The 19,381-nt window shown below is 36.5% G+C and overlaps 5 protein-coding genes and 1 pseudogene across 18 annotated transcripts; 3 read left to right on the forward strand and 3 right to left on the reverse strand.

The window, feature by feature from the left end:
• Positions 1-510: 510 nt before the first annotated feature.
• On the reverse strand, positions 511-1,360 carry LOC104743342 (auxin-responsive protein SAUR41). Its single transcript, XM_019235748.2, has one exon. It carries the CDS (start codon positions 1,079-1,081, stop codon positions 635-637), a length of 447 nt encoding a protein of 148 aa, XP_019091293.1. The 5' UTR covers positions 1,082-1,360; the 3' UTR covers positions 511-634.
• A 2,260-nt stretch (positions 1,361-3,620) lies between these two features.
• LOC109128784 (uncharacterized) lies at positions 3,621-4,160 on the reverse strand. The gene has a single exon (XM_019235751.2). The coding sequence runs from the start codon at positions 3,949-3,951 to the stop codon at positions 3,688-3,690; it is 264 nt and encodes an 87-aa protein (XP_019091296.1). The 5' UTR covers positions 3,952-4,160; the 3' UTR covers positions 3,621-3,687.
• Positions 4,161-4,649: 489 nt separating this feature from the next.
• Positions 4,650-7,241, forward strand: LOC104740335 (uncharacterized protein At4g15545). Its single transcript, XM_010460890.3, has 9 exons — positions 4,650-5,237; positions 5,596-5,664; positions 5,766-5,822; positions 5,962-6,025; positions 6,109-6,177; positions 6,265-6,498; positions 6,599-6,644; positions 6,743-6,821; positions 6,917-7,241. The coding sequence occupies exons 1-9, from the start codon at positions 4,968-4,970 to the stop codon at positions 7,007-7,009; spliced, it is 981 nt and encodes a 326-aa protein (XP_010459192.1). The 5' UTR covers positions 4,650-4,967; the 3' UTR covers positions 7,010-7,241.
• Positions 7,242-7,268: 27 nt separating this feature from the next.
• LOC104740336 (LOB domain-containing protein 3-like) lies at positions 7,269-8,780 on the reverse strand. Its single transcript, XM_019235747.2, has 2 exons — positions 8,467-8,780; positions 7,269-7,786 (listed from the first exon to the last, which is right to left on the reverse strand). Exons 1-2 carry the CDS (start codon positions 8,644-8,646, stop codon positions 7,472-7,474), a joined length of 495 nt encoding a protein of 164 aa, XP_019091292.1. The 5' UTR covers positions 8,647-8,780; the 3' UTR covers positions 7,269-7,471.
• Positions 8,781-10,633: 1,853 nt separating this feature from the next.
• Positions 10,634-16,561, forward strand: LOC104740338 (molybdenum cofactor sulfurase). 13 transcript variants are annotated; one of them, XM_010460892.3, is made up of 21 exons: positions 10,634-10,966; positions 11,180-11,278; positions 11,458-11,516; positions 11,632-11,950; positions 12,077-12,203; positions 12,621-12,726; positions 12,811-12,856; positions 13,071-13,109; positions 13,180-13,336; positions 13,530-13,632; positions 13,769-13,885; positions 14,051-14,128; positions 14,220-14,321; positions 14,446-14,545; positions 14,911-15,021; positions 15,144-15,208; positions 15,288-15,409; positions 15,480-15,712; positions 15,783-15,916; positions 16,007-16,117; positions 16,216-16,561. In XM_010460892.3, the coding sequence occupies exons 1-21, from the start codon at positions 10,861-10,863 to the stop codon at positions 16,312-16,314; spliced, it is 2,433 nt and encodes an 810-aa protein (XP_010459194.2). In that variant the 5' UTR covers positions 10,634-10,860; the 3' UTR covers positions 16,315-16,561. The 13 variants fall into 13 exon arrangements, 6 of the variants coding, with proteins under 6 accessions (XP_010459194.2, XP_019091282.2, XP_010459195.2 ...); XM_019235737.2 differs by having other exon boundaries at positions 10,640-10,966; positions 15,786-15,916; XM_010460893.3 differs by having other exon boundaries at positions 10,640-10,966; positions 15,288-15,388.
• On the forward strand, positions 16,560-19,368 carry LOC104740339 (cell division control protein 48 homolog C-like; annotated as a pseudogene). The gene is made up of 3 exons (XR_015580929.1): positions 16,560-18,096; positions 18,178-18,330; positions 18,421-19,368. The product of XR_015580929.1 is annotated as a cell division control protein 48 homolog C-like (transcript).
• The last annotated feature ends 13 nt before the right edge of the window (positions 19,369-19,381 follow it).

Below are 19,381 nucleotides of genomic sequence, written 5' to 3' on the forward strand. Positions count from 1 at the left end.
CGAAACTAACCAGGTGCTTGTCTATAAATTACCATTTTCGGGAACTTAATATCTTCGTTTTTTCCGTTTGTGGATGCAGAACATATCCTTCCTAGTAGTATGTATGACTTGATCAGTAGTATATTAAACTAATGAAACAAATCAACTGTTCAGATTCCCATTTTTTTTCTTTCCTGTAAGCTCAATTGTTTGTTACATAGTTGAAATCGAATTTTGTAGTCCTAAGTTTGCGGTGGTCGAAATCCATAAATGTACCAACTCGTACGGTTTCTTGGTAGCACACCTATGACTTGTATAACTAAAACGTGCAATTCCGAAATTGAGCTAATCTGATTCATAAACCAAACGGTACATATAACGTGTGGGACGCACGTTTCTTTCGTCTTCTCTGTTGTTGTTATTTTACGCTTTTTATATTGGCGGCCAAAACCCCCCCAAAGACGTTTCAATTTCTGCATTTTCAGATTATATCATTCTCATATTATGTTTCTTGATCGGCTAAAACAAAGATTTAAGTGAGCAAAGTATATATATTTACAAAATCGAGATATAGAAAACGGAAACTTGAAAAAAAAAAAAAAAACAGAGAAAATATCAAATCGCCGAATTTGGATTATTCATGTTCAAAAGCTAGCTACTCTGTAGTTTCAAGTATCAACTCATCATCACCGGCAAGCAAAGAAGCGACGAGATCCTGTATATTCTCACCGGATTCCTCGAATCCCCCTAACCGGAGCGTCTCCACCACGCGCTCAAACACGATGACGTGGCAAGGGATATGAAGAACTCCTTTCTGAGCGTAACCGTATTCTTGGGCTGACCGGTTAAGCAGACCGACGAAGACCGGGTGGTTCATAAGCTCTGCGCTCACAACAAACCTCTCCATCTCTTCGCCGACGTAGACAGGCACGTGACCGGCGGGGACGGTGTTGACTCTTCTCGCCGGACATATCGACCACGGAGGCGGCGCGTGGATACGGTGGTGACCGCGGCGGTTACGGAAGGAGGAAGCTGAACGGCGGATGGAGAACTCGGAAGATGAGTCGGCGACTCTAGAGAGGCGGCGGATGAGATGCTTCATTTGACTCCGGCGGTTTAAAGTATAATGAGAGATAAATTTGAAAACGAGAGAGAGAGAGAGAGAGAGAGGTTGCTAGTAGTAATATATATATAGAGAGAGACAAGACATGTAAAGATTATGACGAGAACATAGAGGCGAGGGTACATAAGCAAGTACTTGCCAGGTACAACATCCGAGAAATTTACTTTTATTTGAGCTTGTACAATTTTAAAATAGGGAGTACAATTCTACTACGTAAAACAAAAAACGTATTGTTAATGGACTTACAAAATTATCAACTGAAATAAATTTGACCTAATTAATTTGCCATTAACATAGTGATGAGTTGATGATAAACCTATCTCTATTTTATTTTTCGTGGTGTGTGGATTAATATTAGCTAATAATATAAATTTATATAAATGGAGCTAGTGGAGTTTAAACCAATCAATCGAAATAGTCCGTGATTTCGATTAAAATCAGAATAGAGTATGATTAACAAGTTGTTCTTACGTCATTAAGGTCAAAGATGAAAGAAACAGGAAATGTTTTGATTAACCTTATTTGTGTGGTTGGTGGTTCAGTAGAGTTGATTCATAGTATAATAAATAAAAATATTCTGAGTTTTTTGTTTGTTTTTGTAAGAAAAATTGGTCAATAGATTACAGATGGTTTGATGAGATATCTGCGGCTAATTTAAAGTTCAACATTCTTTAAGATTACTCGAAGACCAAGAAGTCAAATAGAATAGTACTACAAGTAAAATCATATTAAGCCGGCCCTTCGTTTTCATTATAATTAATTTGTTTTCATGATAACTTTATTTATTTGTTTAGTGATATTCTTAAAAACGTATACAGTATGATTTGTTTTACGTTTATTTCTATTCTTCGTGATCTGCCCGACAAGATTTATAAGTTTCTCAACATTACAAATACATTTTTTGGTTCATTTAAATAAGTACTTCTTGTCTGCTAAACGTCATTCGCATGTCTCACAAATGTATAATTACTTGTCGCAGGAAAAAAAAAACCTCAAATAGTGACAAAGTATGTAAATAAAAGACATCGAGGCATAACACACAAAACATCGACAGAGTTCGGAGTCACTAGACAAGTTGTTCACGATACTCTTGTCCCATAGCGTTTTGGAAATTTACGATTTTGTTATTATTTATAAATTTAAATGTTACATAAACTAAACGGCATGTTTTACAGAAAAAAACAAACTGAAACGACATTTCTATCAAGTTCTCCGGTACGACTTTTCAACAGTTTCCATATATACGTATGTAGTTATAAGTGATATTCCTAGAAAATGGATGGGTTCAAATATTCAATTCAAAAGTTATTTTTATTATTACTATTATAAATAGTAATATCAAAAAAAAAATCAAAATAAAGAAACATTTTTGGGTTAAATGACGTGTAATTAAAGGTATTAAAGAGTGGCAGGTGGGTTTGGTTGTACGGTCATTTATTCATACAGAGTGTGACCCACCAACTCTCTGCCTGTCCTTCTTTTTGTTCTCTCTTACCCTCAGTACGGACCCTTCTTATTTTTCTTTATATATTAGATTACAGTTTAATTATTTTATTTTTATAAAGTCATTAATGGTTGGCGACAAAAACAAAGTTTTACTATTTAAACAGTTTTGATTTTTTATCAATCACAAAAAACTTTATTAAAAGCTTTATTTTTAGTTTTTTTGTACAACTCTATTTTGCACTATTAAAAACTTTATTAAAAACTTTATTTTGCACTATTCCGTAAAAACTTACAGCTTTTTCTGTACAGTTTTAGGTATGTTATCAATCAGACAATATCTTATACATGACCTTATGAAAACAAAAAAAATAATATATATATATATCTCAAATAAGATAAAAAGAAAATTAAAGCAAAATAAGTGAGACCTATTGGTTCGGCCCAATATAATTGAGGTTCAGCTTGGGCCTTTGCATGGATGAAGGTCCATTATTTTCTTATCGGACATAATTCATTTGTGTATTATTTAACTATATTTATAGATACAATTAACTGTATTTAGTATTACATACGATTAACGAAACTATAAATGTAAGTTTAAGATTAACAAATAATCTAAAAATAGAAATATTTGAAGAGGAAATTAAACTAAGTTGGCGATTAGGACATTTCTTGATGAATCGATAATTTGCGGCTACTTTTTGCCAAAATAACTTATTTTTAAACCGGTCTATATATATAGGATCGAGCTTGGAAGACTGTCTTATTCAGAGTCCTTGATTGGTTGGCAATTGGCATTCATTGTTGTTTTTTATCTGACTGCCGTAGACTAATTAATACAGTATATATTAACTGTCACGAACTCATGATATCAAACCGAATAAAACATTTTCTTTCTCCTATTACGAACGTTCGTTGCTTGATACCAAACCAGACAATAACAATACCACTTATATGATAATCACTGTTCTATAAGTTCCGGTCTAACCCAATCAAGGTTTAATTAGTTCTTAAAAAAAAAAATGAAAGAATTAAGTAAAGGAACTTATGATCGTGATGAGACTGGAACGTCTGCTTCTAACATCATTATTAATTATGATTTAATTATAACGATAAGTACATAAACAACACAAAATTAACTACAAAACTATACCAGCAATATCTTTGATTGCAGATGCTAGGAAAACACCAGAGAATGTTACATTAAAATCTCCCTGAGCTTGTTGTTTATCGGTGAACCTCAACAACGACGTCGTTCCAAGCTCGCCGACTTGATTTACTGCTGAGATATTTTGGAACACATCGAAGAATCTGAGAAAGACAAGAATAATTAGGGCAAGAAGATAACATATCTGAGATGCGTTGAAGAACAAGTGATAAGCTGCAACTTGAAGAAAATACATCCTTCTTTTTTCTTGTTAGCTAAAGAAAGAATTCTCAGAAGAAGATATCGATGTTTTTTTCTTTCTTCGCGTCGAGATGTGTGTATATATAATAATAGTATACCGTATACGTGTGTGTGATTTTTGTGTATGTATACGCACACAGACAATCAGACATACTCGACGAGACCCACTCTGTACCGAACAAACAATGCAATAAATGCTCAAAGCCGATACTTGTCTCTCTCATCGATTTTGGTAGTACTGTATAGTCCGGTTTTCGATGATATACCGGGCGATACAACCGACGTGTAGGAGATTAGGATCGATTAAATCGTCCAAATAATTAATGCAAACCGGAAAAAACCGGATATGTTTTTATACATTTAAGGAAATTTGAATATACGCAGATACGAAATTGATATGCATTTCAATACGTGTCTGGTATTTTCTTCTGCTCAACTGCATTAGATGTGACATCTCAACTTCATAACTACAAAATTGCTGAAACCTTTATTATTGCAATTCTAATAACTTTTTGAGGATTTTATTATTTATATTATTACCCAACAGGCCAATATGCAGTATTATTATACTATATTTTAAAACCACATAAAATTAAATGCGATTTCACGTCATTATTTGTCTTTTTGAAATGTAGGACCAAATATGCACTCACAATTTAATTTTCTTGATTTTATTTTTGTAAATACAATTGTGAGAAATATAAAATTGTTGTTTTTTTTTTTTTTTTTTTTTTTTTCTTTAGTTTGGAGGGAAATTAATGAAAAAGTGGTTTTCTTAAAATTCAAAATAGAGACAAGAAAAAGATAGATAGCCAATGACAAAATGACAAGTGTAAAGGCGTTTTGTCTTCTGCAACAACAAACAACAAACAACAACTAAGGCATTCGGACAATTTCAGAGCTGAAAACCCTAATCTATCTTCTCGGGGGTTGTCATCTCCAAAATTTTAAGGGTTCAATCTCTAACCTTATCTCCGGCGTAGAAGGGGACGTTAAGGGGGGGGCGGAGAAATGGGAGACGACCAGCTAGATTTCGAGCTCCCCGAAGAGGTTCTGTCGGTGATTCCGATGGACCCTTTTGAGCAGCTGGATCTCGCTAGAAAGATCACGTCAATGGCGATAGCTTCAAGGGTCTCTAATCTAGACTCTGAGGTGGTGGAATTGAGGCAGAAGCTTGTGGATAAGGAGAATGCTGTGCGTGAGCTTGAGGAGAAGGCTTCTCGCCTTGAGAGCGATTGCCGCGAGGCTGATTCGAGATTGAAGATTGTTCTCGAGGACAATGTGAGTTTTTATTATAATTTCGTTTCAGTATCCAATTCTGCCGAGATAATTTCTTGTTGATGGAGACATAGTCTTAGGGGAATGACTAATTAGATTCTGGATTTTTTTTTGTGTGTTAGAGGACAATTTTGTGTGTTTGATTTAATATTTGGTGTATTGGTTTGATGTTTAGACTTGAGAAGTGTTGTATAATGCTGTGAATTTGGTATATAGGTAGTTATTTATTCAGCTGTGGTCTGTATATTGAGATTTGTTTGCTCTTATCCAATCAGTGTATGAACATATCTGGTCAAGTATAACAAATGATTATGGTGTCACGCTCTTATAGACTGTAACTGTCTTTCTTTTTCTGCTAAAGATGAACCTAACTAAGGAGAAGGATTCACTGGCAATGACTGTAACAAAACTCACTCGTGATTTGGCTAAGGTGATACTTTTTTGTTTGGTTTTCTGATGCATGTTTGATTTTGTGTTGCAAGAGAGTTTCATATCATATACTTTTGGGAGCTAATGTTTCTACTTTTTTAGTTGGAGACATTCAAGCGGCAGTTAATCAAATCCCTGAGCGATGAGAGTGGTCCTCCGGTAAGAGATTCAAGCTTTTGTTTTTAGTGCACTCCAGTGAGGGACTAAAACATTTCCTACTATTACTCTCTATCTTGCAAGCTTCTGGCCTCTGATTTAAGAGATTGATAGTTTGCTCCTTCTCCATTTGTTATTACAGCAAACAGAACCTGTTGATATCAGGACATGCGACCAGTCAATTCCTGGATCATACCCAGGCAAAGGTACTGCATCAATATTCAATTCGCAATTAAAGAGTTGTCTTGTTTTGGTCCATCTGTGAGCTAACTATCTTTCAAAAATGCAGATGAAAGAACCCATGCGCACTCAACAAACTACAGTGGATCTACAGACATGACCAATCCAGGTGTGGAAGGTAACATGGAATCAAATATCCTCTGTTATTTCTGCTTTTATCTCTGTGCTGCAACTGGTGAACAACGTATGAGTTTTTAATCTACAGCTTCAAAATACACTGGAAACAAATTTTCAATGACACCGTACATCTCTCCACGTCTCACACCAACCGCAACACCAAAGATCATCTCCACAAGTGTATCCCCTCGAGGCTATTCTGCAGCAGGTTCTCCTAAAAGGACATCAGGTGCGGTTTCTCCTACAAAGGCAACTCTCTGGTACCCATCAAGTCAGCAGTCATCAGCTGCAAATTCTCCTCCTCGCCACCGCACACTCCCAGGTTCATAGGATCTTAATGAGAATGTTGCTTGTATAAATTGGTAAAGCTCAAGTATATGCTTCTCTCATAGATATTAATGTATAAAACTCTTTTTTTTCAGCTCGAACACCGCGGATGGATGGTAAAGAATTTTTCCGGCAAGCTAGGTGAGGCTTTTCATCAGTTTGTCTTTGTCCTAACAAGTGTCGGTTTTATCATTAATCACAGTTTCAAATTATTGATCTTTTTCACCCATCATTCTCAGGAGCCGATTATCGTACGAACAATTCAGTTCCTTCTTAGCTAACATCAAGGAGCTCAATGCTCAAAAGCAAACCCGAGAGGTAAAAAACCAGTTGTAGTTTTTGTGCGCCATTTTTTGTTTTTGCCTCTCGATATGTCCAGATTACAGATTTGAAAAAGTTGATGCTTTTGACAGGAAACTCTGAGGAAAGCAGACGAGATATTTGGGGAAGATAACAAAGATCTCTATTTATCTTTCCAAGGCCTCCTTAACCGAAACATGCGTTAAACTTTCATAAGCCCATTATCTTGAACTGCCCAATGTGATAGGATCATAACCATTGTAGTAGTATGTGATGTGTATTCTCGATGGGATTTAGTGACATGCAAAGTGTGCTTGTGCTTCGCAAAAAAGAAAGAAACATCTCGTTTTGGAAAGTGTTCTGTTTCTTCCTCGTAAAGTGTTCTCGCTTTGGTCCCAACTCTTAAATGCATTTTAATAGATATTTTTTGCTTTGAAATTTAATTGAAGTTTTTATAATGATATAAACCAACATATCAATATGTAACATATACATCCAAAAGAAGGCAGAGAGAAATAAAGTCCATAATCTTAATACTTGTAGCTGCTACTTGATAATAACTACTCTAGACAACTACTTAAATTAATTTAATCGTATACTTGTTCATATACACATCTTATAATTTATTTAGTTATAACTAATGCAAAGATAGAGTACTAATTGAAAAGCTAGCACGACCAAAGGGAGTCTCCGGAACCATCCTCGTACACAAAAGCCATGTCGACGTCACTAGAGAAGTCTTTGTTCGTCGGGAAAGTAACGGTGCTCGCTGTGTATGGCGAAGGTTTGGTGTCAATACGGCAGAGCGTCCTTATATGCATCAACTCGGCCTGAGTAAAAGCGAGCTGAGTTTGGAGAGCCTCGAGTTGCCTTTGTAATGAAGAAATTGTCCCTACACGTCCGTACACAGGATCTTGCACCCTCGCGTTGGCCTCGTACACCATAGAATTCACGGCGTCGCCCCGTTGGTTCTCCGATAGCTCCTACGATCGGTGAATTAATAAACTTAATTAGGATATTTGTAATATTTACTTTCACCCCTTATTATGGAAGTTTTAGTGATAATCAAATAATAATTTTAAGTATGTTTAAAACAAGTGATGCATTTGTTGTTTCATTGTTTGTAATGATTTTGTCAATGATATCATAGTAATATTCATTATTCAATAGTGGAAAATAGTAAGAAGTCGCTTTTAGACATGGATCAATTATTCACCGCGTCATACTTTGTCATAAGATAACAAATTATAACGTGACATACAATGTAGACTTTTGATATCAAACTAGAAAGAGACTTCCTACAATATTCTTACACGCGGTTTCGATATTTTCCAAAAATAACAAAAAATCTTTAATAAAGCAATGTCATCATCACACTGAAAAGATCGAACAAACCCCAATTGTTAAAACGTTAAATTGCAAAAATCAAAAACAATTTACAGAATTTAACAACCAGAATGATCCATCCAAACTTATTTAAAATGTGAACATTTAGGTAAGAAGATTATACAAACCCCTTTCTCCCTATAGCTTACACGACTATAATATCTTAATTGCGGGTTAACATCACACAATGATACAATTGAATCAAGAAGAGAATATATATCACAAGCCTTTACACAGCTTAAAAAATAAAAAAATGGCTAGAGAAGTGAATATTCACCTGCAACATCTTATTGACATTACTAGCACCAAAAATCTTGTGGACAATGGCAAATTTGTAAGGTTCTTTAGACGGAAAATATGGAGCAAAGACGCAATCTTTCACACACTTCCGCCGGAGAAGCTTACACCCGGCACAGGGCGATACTGTTCGTCCGTGTCTGTGGCCCTTTTGTCTCATTTAGAAAAGAAAAAAAAGTGTTTTGTGACAATAAGAGAAGAAGAAGAAGAAGACTTTAGAGAATAGTGTGTGACTTGTGTTTATATAGACAAAGAAGAGAAAGTGAGACATCAAATCTTCTTGTGGGTCCGACCCAAAAGTAAATAAGTCATTTAGATTTGCTTTCTTTGGACAAAAAATCCCATCTCTATTCCTTAAGATTTCTTTGGCCCACTTATAAAATTCTCATGGTTTTTGTTATTTATGTGTTGAATCGGTTTTTGTCTGTATATTGAATTCAATACTAGCTAGTTTCCCCTATTTGTTTCTTGCAAGTTGAAGCAACATTGCTTCACTATTTTTTCTCCTTGTTTTATCAAATGTTATTTACATTGTAAGTTGTGTTGTTTTATCAAGACAACAAATGTATATAGTTTATCAAATGTTATTTACATTGTAAGTTGTGTTGTTCAAGTGATTCAAAATCGACGAAAACCGTTTGGGGCTCTACTAGTATAGTAACAATTTTCGTTTTACTTCTGCAAGAAGTTGTATAATAAATCGTAAATACCAAACGCAAGATCTTTGGGTGTAGATATCAATATACATCTACGCTCACGTAATGAAATAGTTGGTTGCTCTTGGTCGGTTGTTATAACTTCTACCTAATAGATAATTAATGATATACTTTGAAACGATTTCAATCATTGGGATAAAATTTCTAAATAATTTGTATCTTGGATGAGACAAAATTCTAACTTTTAAAACTTATTAATTAGTACTAGCGTTCGTGTTTGTGAGAACAATATTTACGTTTTCGTTTTAGCGTATGTGTGCGTGTCATGCGTATATGTTTGTACCAGTGATAGCATTTTAGATGTTTGTTTCACCGTGAGCATAGAAGTTACATTTGTGTCATTGTGTGTATGTTTCAGTTTAGTGTATTATGTTTCAGTTTAGTGTATGTGTTCGTGTAATGAGTTTGTATCGGTGTTAGCACTAAAAATGTGAGAACTTAATTAAGGTTTCGTTTCCTAAATCAAATAATCTTGAACGAACCTCATGCGACCTAATAAAACAAGGGTTAGGTTACGGCATAATAAAAAAACTCTGAATAAATTCATCAGAACAAATTAGAGATATAGAAACCTTACTTGCAGAGAAGAAGAACAAGGAAACCTTACTTGCAGAGAAGAAGAAGAAGGACGATGATCGTCGCCTTCGCAAACGGATTTGAAAGAGAACGACAACAATTGTGAGAGAGAGTGATTTTTTTTTTTTTTTTTTTTAGTGAACGAACAAACATCGCGACCTCTTTATATAGGCATTCACAATATCAGGTAAGTCGGTTTAATTATAATGGGCTTAGGAGCGTCGGCCCATTACTTTTGTTTTAGGCAATGTTTTGAAATCCGATCCGGATGGTGAACTGGACTAGCTCTCAGTTCACCAGATCATCGGATCAACCGGATTCGACTACGAGTTAAATGAGTAAAATATATTTAATGTATTTATATAAAATAAATATTTTTAAAAATATTATAAAAAAGAATATCATATTTAACAAAATATAAGTTTAATAATAATAATAAAATGATTAAAATTTTTAAATCCAAATAGAAAAAATAAAAAACACTAATAAAACATCTTCAAAAATAACTAATTGTTCTTACCCAAAGTTCGAGAGATGACAAAGAAGTTGAAGACCAGAGCTGTGTCGTGAGTCATGTGTTACCGTCTAAGTTATAAACGAATAAAAGGTTCTAAAACTAATTGAAACTGTGAATCTCTTTACATTTTTTCAAAAATTAAATAGATTTTTTTGAACCATTAACCGGCCGAGTCAACCGGTTCACCTGGTCGTGGATTAATAACGATTTTTTCTGAGTTTTACCGGTTTTATTACTACCGGTTATTAGTACTATATCCGAACCGGTGAAGTTTCCGGGTCGAAGGGGCGTGAAAACATTGGTTTTAGGTTTCCTTTTTTCTTAAACTATTTTCCTTTGTTTTTATTTTTTAATTGTTGTTTCGTTTTCTCCTAGAACCATATTTCCTTTTTGCTTATGTAAGAGAGAAAATTAAAAAACAATTACGTGGCAAAAAGGAAACAACTATTTTAAATAAGCCGGGAACGACCGTCTTACTTCTCCCCGGCGATTTATCAGAGAAAGAGAGAGAGAGAGAGAGTTATATCCTTCGTTTCGCCGGAAAAAGGAATCGGAGGAGTCGGAGATGGAATCGTTTCTGAAAAAATTCGGAGATTATTATGGATACCCAGATGGTCCCAATCACATCAATCAGATCCGCCACTCCCAATTCAAGCGATTAGAAGATCAAGGTCCGTTTTTTTTTTCTTTCTTTGGATCTAATACAGCTCTCACTAGTTTCGAATTGAATTTCAAATTGAGTTAGGTATGTAAATTGAAGATATTTTAAATCCGGGTTTACGGTTTTTTAAGACTGGTGGTTATCACTCTCTTATTATCCATCCACACGGTATTATTATATTGGAAATTGAAACTTATGAGAGCTCTTGTGGGTATATATGCAGGTTTTGTTTACTTGGATCATGCTGGTTCTACTTTGTATTCTGAGTTGCAGATGGCTGATATCTTCAAGGACCTTACTAGCAATGTTTTTGGAAATCCACGTATCCTTCTCATCTTTTTCAACCTCATAACACATTGTCTTTTTTTTTTTACTAGATGAGCACTAAGTTAATGACTTGAATATGTGAAAATTTTGATGTTGATTGGTGAAAATAGGGTAGATAATCTCTTTTTCTGTACGTCTTCTTTGTTGGAAAGAGGTTCCTTAATGATGATTTAGATAGTCAAAGTGATATCAGTTCTGCGACCAGTGACCTTATAGCTGATGCTCGACATCAGGTATCTTAACATTTCTTCAACTGATGTATGGGAAGTTTTTATATTATTACTGCTATTCATCTTCTAAGTTGGTTCTATATGTTTCAATCATTTCTTCATTGCACACTGGAGTTAGGTGCTTGAATACTTCAATGCTTCTCCTGAAGATTACAGTTGCATTTTCACCTCCGGAGCCACCGCAGCGCTTAAGCTTGTCGGAGAGACATTTCCGTGGACCCAAGACAGTAATTTTTTGTACACCATGGAGAATCACAACAGTGTACTTGGTATCAGGGAATATGCATTAGCTCAAGGTGCTTCAGCATGTGCTGTGGATATTGAAGAGACAGCTAACCAACCAGACCACCTCACAAATTCAGGACCATCTATCAAGGTAAAGCATCGTGCTGTGCAGATGAGAAACACTTCTAAACTCCAAAAGGAAGAGTCAAAAGGTCCGTTAGCTTGATAAGCTTTTCTTTATTTATTCACGAATGCATCACATGTCATATTCTTGTACGGTGGGTATATGATCGACTTTTCTGGTTTGCTTATCCTGTGTTTCACTCTTATGTTTACAGGAGATGCCTATAATCTGTTTGCTTTCCCCTCAGAGTGCAACTTTTCCGGCGTCAGGTTTGATCTAGATCTGGTGAATTTGATCAAAGAAAATGCTGAAACCACGCTAGAAGGTTCTCCCTTTAGCAAGTATGTGGCACTTTACTTTCTCTCTTCCTCTGCTTGGATACATATTATGAGGTTTAGCGATGCTATGCATAGAACAATTCAACTCCTTGAGCATAGTGAATTTTTTTTGTCATGGTCTTTGAGTGTGAGTTAAATACAGCCTTGGAACAGGAGAAGTATTACAGGAATCGGCCATATCTTTTTGATATGATTTTTCTTCTGTTAATGTTAAATAATAGAGAATGATCTGTGCACATTTTGATGATCTATAACAATTGATAATGTAAGCCTAAAACCACTAATTGTTTTTTGGAGGAACTACTTTGGCTTGATTTGATACTTCCTTCTTTGTTAATTCTGTGTATAAGACTTAAGAGGGTCGTTCGTTTTGGTTTCTATTATTTCTCGCTCATCATGGCTTATATACGTTTTTATAAGGAGCAAGCGGTGGATGGTCTTGATTGATGCTGCAAAGGGTTGTGCTACACTACCACCTGATTTATCGGAGTATCCTGCAGATTTTGTTGCTGTGTCATTCTACAAGGTAACTCCTGGATCTTTCTAAAATAAATGAAGCTCTTTTGTTATCAGATTTTGACTTTCTTTGTTTTCTGCTGTTTTTATGAAGTTATTTGGTTATCCTACTGGGCTTGGCGCTCTCCTTGTACGTAATGGTGCGTAATTTGTTCCCTAGATTTATCTCCTTCAGTAAATAATCACAAATATGACTGTAGTTCAGAAACATTCTCGTTAAATTCATCACTTAGATCAGAGCATTTCTTTTGTTAAGATCTCCAATATTTTTTTCCATTTCATTCTTATCACCTTTGAGACTAAATTCTCAAACAAGATCTGACATGATATTTTTCTCGTTATTATAATCTACAGACTCAGCCAAATTGCTCAAAAAGACTTATTTTAGTGGAGGTAAGCATCTCATTTAGTTGTGTAAAATGTTTATATTTGTATGGGCATTTGTTGAACGTAATACTTACAGGCACTGTTGCGGCTTCTATTGCTGACATTGACTTTGTAAAAAGAAGGGAAAGGGTGGAAGAGTTTTTTGAGGATGGTTCTGCTTCATTCCTGAGCATAGCAGCCATCCGTCATGGCTTCAAATTACTCAAGTCGCTTACACCTTCTGCAATTTGGATGTGAGTAGAACTTTGCTCCGTTCAGAATTTCCAATCTTGAAAATGACTTCAAAATTTCCTTAGAAGATCGTCTAGTAGATTCAATATGTTATTTATTCTTGTTAATCATTGTTTGAAATTTGCAGAAGTTTAAAGTCCCCTCCAAACGATCTGATATAGTAGAAGCTAAGTGTGTTCTGTATCTATTTACTAGGCACACAACGTCACTTTCCATATATGTGAAAAAGAAACTTCAGGCGTTACGACATGGAAACGGAACTGGTGTATGTATTCTGTATGGCAGTGAAAATCTGAAGGTCAGTTCTTTCATGATTAAAAAGTACTCAGTTCATATATGTATATTTTTAAATGTCATCATTTACTTTAGAAGTCATATGGAATTACTCTTCTTGTGACCATAGTATTTGATTCATTCTATGTTTTATGTTTCAGTTATCTTCACATAAATCAGGCCCAACGGTAACATTCAACTTGAAAAGACCTGATGGCTCTTGGTTTGGCTACTTGGAGGTGGAAAAGCTTGCTTCTTTATCTGGAATTCAGTTACGGGTATGTTTTGGAAACACAGTTTTATTCTCTTTGAATTCTTCCACCCCAAAGAAAAGAAGTTATGTAAGTAAGATTAGGGGCTTGCACTCGCTGCCAAGGGGTAATCTTGCATTAAGTCATTTGACGCTGATATTTCATCTGTCATTTTACTTCATTTTGGTGTAGACAGGATGTTTTTGCAATCCTGGCGCATGTGCAAAGTATCTCGACTTGTCTCATTCTGATCTATTGTCTAATGTAGAGGTATAATTGTTCTTTTTTTTTTGCTGGCCCTGATTTTTTAGCAGTTCTGGTATTATATAGTTGAAAATGACATCCTTTTAATTTAACCTAGGCTGGGCATGTTTGCTGGGATGAAAATGATGTGATAAATGGAAAACCAACAGGGGCTGTTAGGGTTTCGTTTGGTTATATGTCAACCTTTGAAGAGGCCAAGGTATGTATGTTCCTTTATTTAGATTTTCCCCAAATCCATGTATCGGAAGTTGTCGTAAACAAAGCTCATTTTCAACATTTTTTTGTTGCGGCCACCTAATTCAAAGTGTATACTTCATTCACAGAAATTTGTTGATTTTATCATAAGTTCATTTGTTTCACCTCCAAAGAAGATTGGGAATGGAAATGTCGTCAGTGGAAGGTTTTCTCAACTTCCTAGTGAAGGTACTTTCTTTGAAATCTTTTATGGTGCTTTGTTCCTAGTAACACTAGCTGCTGTTATTTAACTCTCTTGGAGCAGTATTCACTCACGTTGACATAAAATGGACTTAGTATAATTGATTCCACCACTCGTTCTCTGGGATGTAACTTTATTAAAAGTAACCATCTTCACATGCTTACCTTTCCGTAATTTTTGGTAAAAGATGCTTCTGTTAGCCACACAAATAAAGTGCATGGAGCTTGTCGTTACTTCGTATGATCTTTGGAAAACCACGAGACATAACTTGCTAGTTGCTAGATAGCAAATATTTCATATATTATAAATGGCGTCTTAATTCTATGGATCTCCGCTTTTTGTTGATTTGCAGAACTTGAAAGTAAAGAATCTTTTCCAAGCCACTACCTTAAGTCAATTACTATATACCCAATCAAGTCATGTGCTGGATTTTATGTGATGCGTTGGCCACTTTGCAGAACAGGTATTTCATCTAACTTGCTTGGTTACTCCAAATCGGTGCTGCTGTTTGTGCAGGTATTAGTGGTTGGGATGATCTCTTTGGCATTTATGCATAACTTGTGTTTATTTTTTAAAACATAAAAGGCCTGCTGCATGATCGAGAATGGATGGTTCAGGGTCTGACAGGCGACATACTTACCCAAAAGAAGGTAATACAGTATCTTCTAGCTCGAATCTTTCTAGGTACGGCTATAACGAAATTTTGATTTACGTGGGAATGGCTTCTAGGTACCTGACATGTCTCTTATAAGAACCTTTATCGATCTTGAGGAAGGGCTACTGTCTGTAGAATCTTCTCGCTGCAAAGACAAGTTGCACATAAAAATCAAGTCTGGTTCACATGCCAACATGTATGCATTGCTCCGTATCATGTGATGTCTTACATCAGCTGCTTGTAATATATTTGATTTTGTGTTGCAGACTTGAAAACCTTAATGAGGAAACTAGAATCAATAGTTGGTTCACCAATGCCATTGGTCGACAATGCAAGTTGCTACGGTATTCTAGCTCTACTTCAAATCACTGCTTGAACAGAAACAAGAGTCCTGGATTCTGCAGAGATTTGGAAAGCAATATCAACTTTGCTAATGAAGCTCAGTTCTTGTTAATCTCCGAGGAGAGTGTTTCCGACTTAAACAGAAGATTAGAAGCAAGTACGTTTCCATCACCTTTTAGTCTTACATCTTGTTCCTTTTCGCTTGATTAAAACTGATTTGGTTGCAGAAGATGAGGATTACAAACGGGCTCATGAGAAACTCAATCCATACAGATTCAGACCAAATCTGGTTGTATCTGGAGGTGAACCATACGCAGAAGATAAATGGAGAACTATCAAGATAGGTGACAACCATTTCACAGTAAGTCCATGGATCCACACAAGATCCGTAATCATATGTATAAACGTCATGGTTCTCTGTTTTTTATAAAGTTCATTTCTATTGATGCAGTCGTTGGGCGGTTGTAACCGGTGCCAGATGATAAACATAAGTAATGAGGCTGGACTAGTGAAGAAATCCAATGAGCCCTTGACAACTTTAGCTTCATATAGGAGAGTAAAGGTTCAACATTCTGAAACCAATCATTTCCATTAAAAAGGGTATTTTTGATCATTGTTTGTGAAGTAATGTAACCATTCTGGGTGTTTCATTGGATTCAGGGAAAGATCTTATTTGGAACTCTTCTGAGATACGAGATTGATGAGAAAACACAATGTTGGATTGGAGTTGGGGATGAAGTAAATCCAGATATTGAATAGGTTCAAGCTCGTGTGTATTACTAAACATAAAAGCATAAGGAGAAGCATCAAGCATATTAGAAAAGTCTGTATACCATTGTATTACTCTTTCAAGTTTGTAGAGAAAAAAAAAACAAATTCTCGACCATATAGCTCAGAGCCTCAGACATTAAAGTCTTGAGTATACCAAATACTGTAGTGAGAAAATCAAACAATATGTAATACTGTAATAGAAAAGGAATAATACAAAAGGTTACATTTTTACACATTTGAGAGACACTAAATTAGGTTTTTCTTAATCCGCTGCCTCCTCCGGCTGTGTTAGTTGTCAAAAAGCCTCCAAAAGTAAGAAAGACTAAGACTTTAGCTACTGAAACCCGCTCTAAGCAGTAGGATGATGAGGAGAGGGCGTGCCCGCGGTCGCGGCGGCGGAGGGGGTGGTATGGGCGGAGGGATAAATCGTAGATATCTGAGTCAAGTTATTGATTCATGCGGGAAGGATTTAACAACGGCGGAGGATATCGCTGATGATCTCCGTTCTAGGTACGGTAACTTTGCCCGGTTGACTCGGCAAGTGCTTCTGCTCAACGTCAGACAAATCCTTAATGCCAGAAACAACAAAGCCGAAGAGGAAGATGATAACAACAATGGCGATGAGGAACCTGCTGCTGCTGCTAAGAGGAAGAAGTTTTCGTCTTCTCCGTCTTCTTCTTCGACTTCGGAGGACGAGGACGCTGTTTACAGCGAGAAGCTGAGTCCGCCGCGGTTTAATTTGATCAATAACAGTCTACGAGATAACTATGTCAAGTTGAACAACTCTTCAAAGAAACCAACTGAGTCGCCTGTGAAAATTAACGTCGAAGTTGAGACTGTGAGCAACAAAGGTAGAAGCAAGATGGATACTATGGGGTTGAGAAAGAGGCTAACGGCTCTCGTTCTGTCAGTGGAACTACTGGTAATGGTGATTTGGAAGTGGTGGATGATAAAGGACCTACTTTTAAAGATTTTGGTGGGATAAAGAAAGTGTTGGATGAACTGGAGATGAATGTTTTGTTTCCGATTCTCAATCCTGAACCGTTTAAGAAAATAGGAGTTAAGCTACCAAGTGGGATTCTTTTTCATGGACCACCTGGTTGTGGAAAGACCAAGCTGGCCAATGCCATAGCCAATGAAGTTGGTGTTCCGTTTTATAAGATTTCAGCTACAGATGTGGTTTCTGGAGTCTCTGGTGCTTCTGAAGAGAATAGTAGAGAGCTCTTCTCTAAAGCATATAGGACTGCGCCTTCCATTGTGTTTATCGACGAGATTGATGCAATTGGATCAAAGAGGGAAAATCAGCAAAGGGAAATGGAGAAGCGGATTGTAACGCAATTATTGACTTGTATGGATGGACCTGATAACAAAGGTCCTGAGTCTAGTGCTGGATTTGTTCTCGTCATTGGAGCTACAAATAGGCCTGATGCTCTTGATCCTGCTTTGAGGAGAAGTGGAAGATTTGAGTGTGAGATTGCTCTGAGTGTTCCAGATGAAGATGCAAGGGCTGAGATACTCTCGGTTGTAGCCCAAAAACTTAGACTAGAAGGTCCCTTTGACAAGAAAACTATAGCTCGTTTAACACCGGGTTTTGTTGGAGCCGATTTGGAGGGTGTTGCTAACATGGCTGGCAGGATAGCCACAAAGAGAATCTTGGATTCAAGAAAATCTCAACTCTCTGCAAACGGTGAAGATGATAATTCTTGGCTAAGGCATCCCTGGCCAGAAGAAGAGTTGGACAAACTTTTTGTCAAAATGTCTGATTTCGAGGTATGTTAATTGCAGGGGTGATATGAGTCTACTTTTCTGTACTTCAATGGTTACAAATTCTTGTTCTCTGTTATCTACCAGGAAGCAGTGAAGCTAGTTCAGGCATCTTTAACAAGAGAAGGATTTTCTATCGTGTCTGATGTCAAGTGGGAGGATGTTGGTGGACTTGAGCATCTACGACTTGAATTCAACCGTTATATAGTCAGACCTATCAAAAAGCCTGATATTTATAAGGTACTAATACAAATCACTTGACACTGTCGTATAGACAAGCATACTTGCTTGTCACTTGAGGTCTAACTGTGTGTCTTTGGATCTTTTTAGGCTTTTGGGGTAAACTTAGAGACAGGATTTTTGCTCTATGGACCACCGGGATGTGGGAAGACATTGATTGCCAAGGCAGTTGCTAACGAGGCAGGAGCTAATTTCATGCACATCAAGGGTGCAGAACTTCTAAACAAGTACGTTGGAGAAAGCGAGCTTGCTATTCGGACATTGTTTCAGCGTGCCAGGACATGCTCGCCATGTGTAATCTTCTTTGACGAGGTGGATGCTCTGACAACAAGCCGTGGCAAAGAAGGTGCCTGGGTTGTTGAACGGCTTTTGAACCAGTTTCTTGTTGAGCTGGACGGTGGGGAGAGACGTAATGTATACGTAGTGGGAGCTACAAACAGGCCAGATGTAATTGATCCAGCTTTCTTGAGACCCGGTAGGTTTGGGAATCTACTTTACGTACCCCTCCCTAACGCGGATGAGCGTGCTTCGATTCTTAAAGCTATAACAAGGAAGAAGCCCATAGATCCTAGCGTTGATCTGGATGGTATAGCAAAGATGGGATGTGAAGGTTTCAGCGGAGCTGATCTTGCTCACTTGGTGCAAAAGGCTACATTCGTGGCAGTGGAGGAAATAACAAGCACCAGTGAAGATGATGATGAAGATGTTACAGATTTAACAAAGTGTACCATCAAGATGACTCATTTCGAGCAAGCCTTGTCCTTAGTATCACCATCTGTGAACAAACAGCAACGAAGATACTACGAGGAGCTTTCAAAAAAGCTCCAAGAAAGCATAGGAAGGAAGGATTATATATTTGAGATATATAAGAAAGGTTTTGTTATGTTACAATGTTTTTATTTTAGGTTTTGTTACAATGTTTTTATTTTATTTTGGCTTGATAAAATACAACAAAGGTTTTGGTATGTATACTTATGATAAATTTTGTATAGCCAAGATAATAATGCGAAAAACGGCGTCGTTTTCTCTTAAAATAAATAAGGCACGTGCT

Source organism: Camelina sativa, chromosome 14 (assembly GCF_030686135.1).
Source record: "Camelina sativa cultivar CO46 ecotype springtype chromosome 14, ASM3068613v1".
Classification (NCBI taxonomy): domain Eukaryota; kingdom Viridiplantae; phylum Streptophyta; class Magnoliopsida; order Brassicales; family Brassicaceae; genus Camelina; species Camelina sativa.

Coding starts and splice junctions, on each gene's coding strand:
- LOC104743342 (XM_019235748.2), bottom strand. CDS start 1,081: ATGAAGCATCTCATCCGCCGCCTCTCTAGAGTCGCCGACTCATCTTCC.
- LOC109128784 (XM_019235751.2), bottom strand. CDS start 3,951: ATGTATTTTCTTCAAGTTGCAGCTTATCACTTGTTCTTCAACGCATCT.
- LOC104740335 (XM_010460890.3), top strand. CDS start 4,968: ATGGGAGACGACCAGCTAGATTTCGAGCTCCCCGAAGAGGTTCTGTCG. Junction 5,238..5,595: donor AGATTGTTCTCGAGGACAAT/GTGAGTTTTTAT, acceptor TTTCTGCTAAAG/ATGAACCTAACTAAGGAGAA. Junction 6,645..6,742: donor GAATTTTTCCGGCAAGCTAG/GTGAGGCTTTTC, acceptor CATCATTCTCAG/GAGCCGATTATCGTACGAAC.
- LOC104740336 (XM_019235747.2), bottom strand. CDS start 8,646: ATGAGACAAAAGGGCCACAGACACGGACGAACAGTATCGCCCTGTGCC. Junction 7,787..8,466: donor ATGTCAATAAGATGTTGCAG/GTGAATATTCAC, acceptor CACCGATCGTAG/GAGCTATCGGAGAACCAACG.
- LOC104740338 (XM_010460892.3), top strand. CDS start 10,861: ATGGAATCGTTTCTGAAAAAATTCGGAGATTATTATGGATACCCAGAT. Junction 10,967..11,179: donor CAAGCGATTAGAAGATCAAG/GTCCGTTTTTTT, acceptor GTATATATGCAG/GTTTTGTTTACTTGGATCAT. Junction 15,209..15,287: donor ACATACTTACCCAAAAGAAG/GTAATACAGTAT, acceptor AATGGCTTCTAG/GTACCTGACATGTCTCTTAT.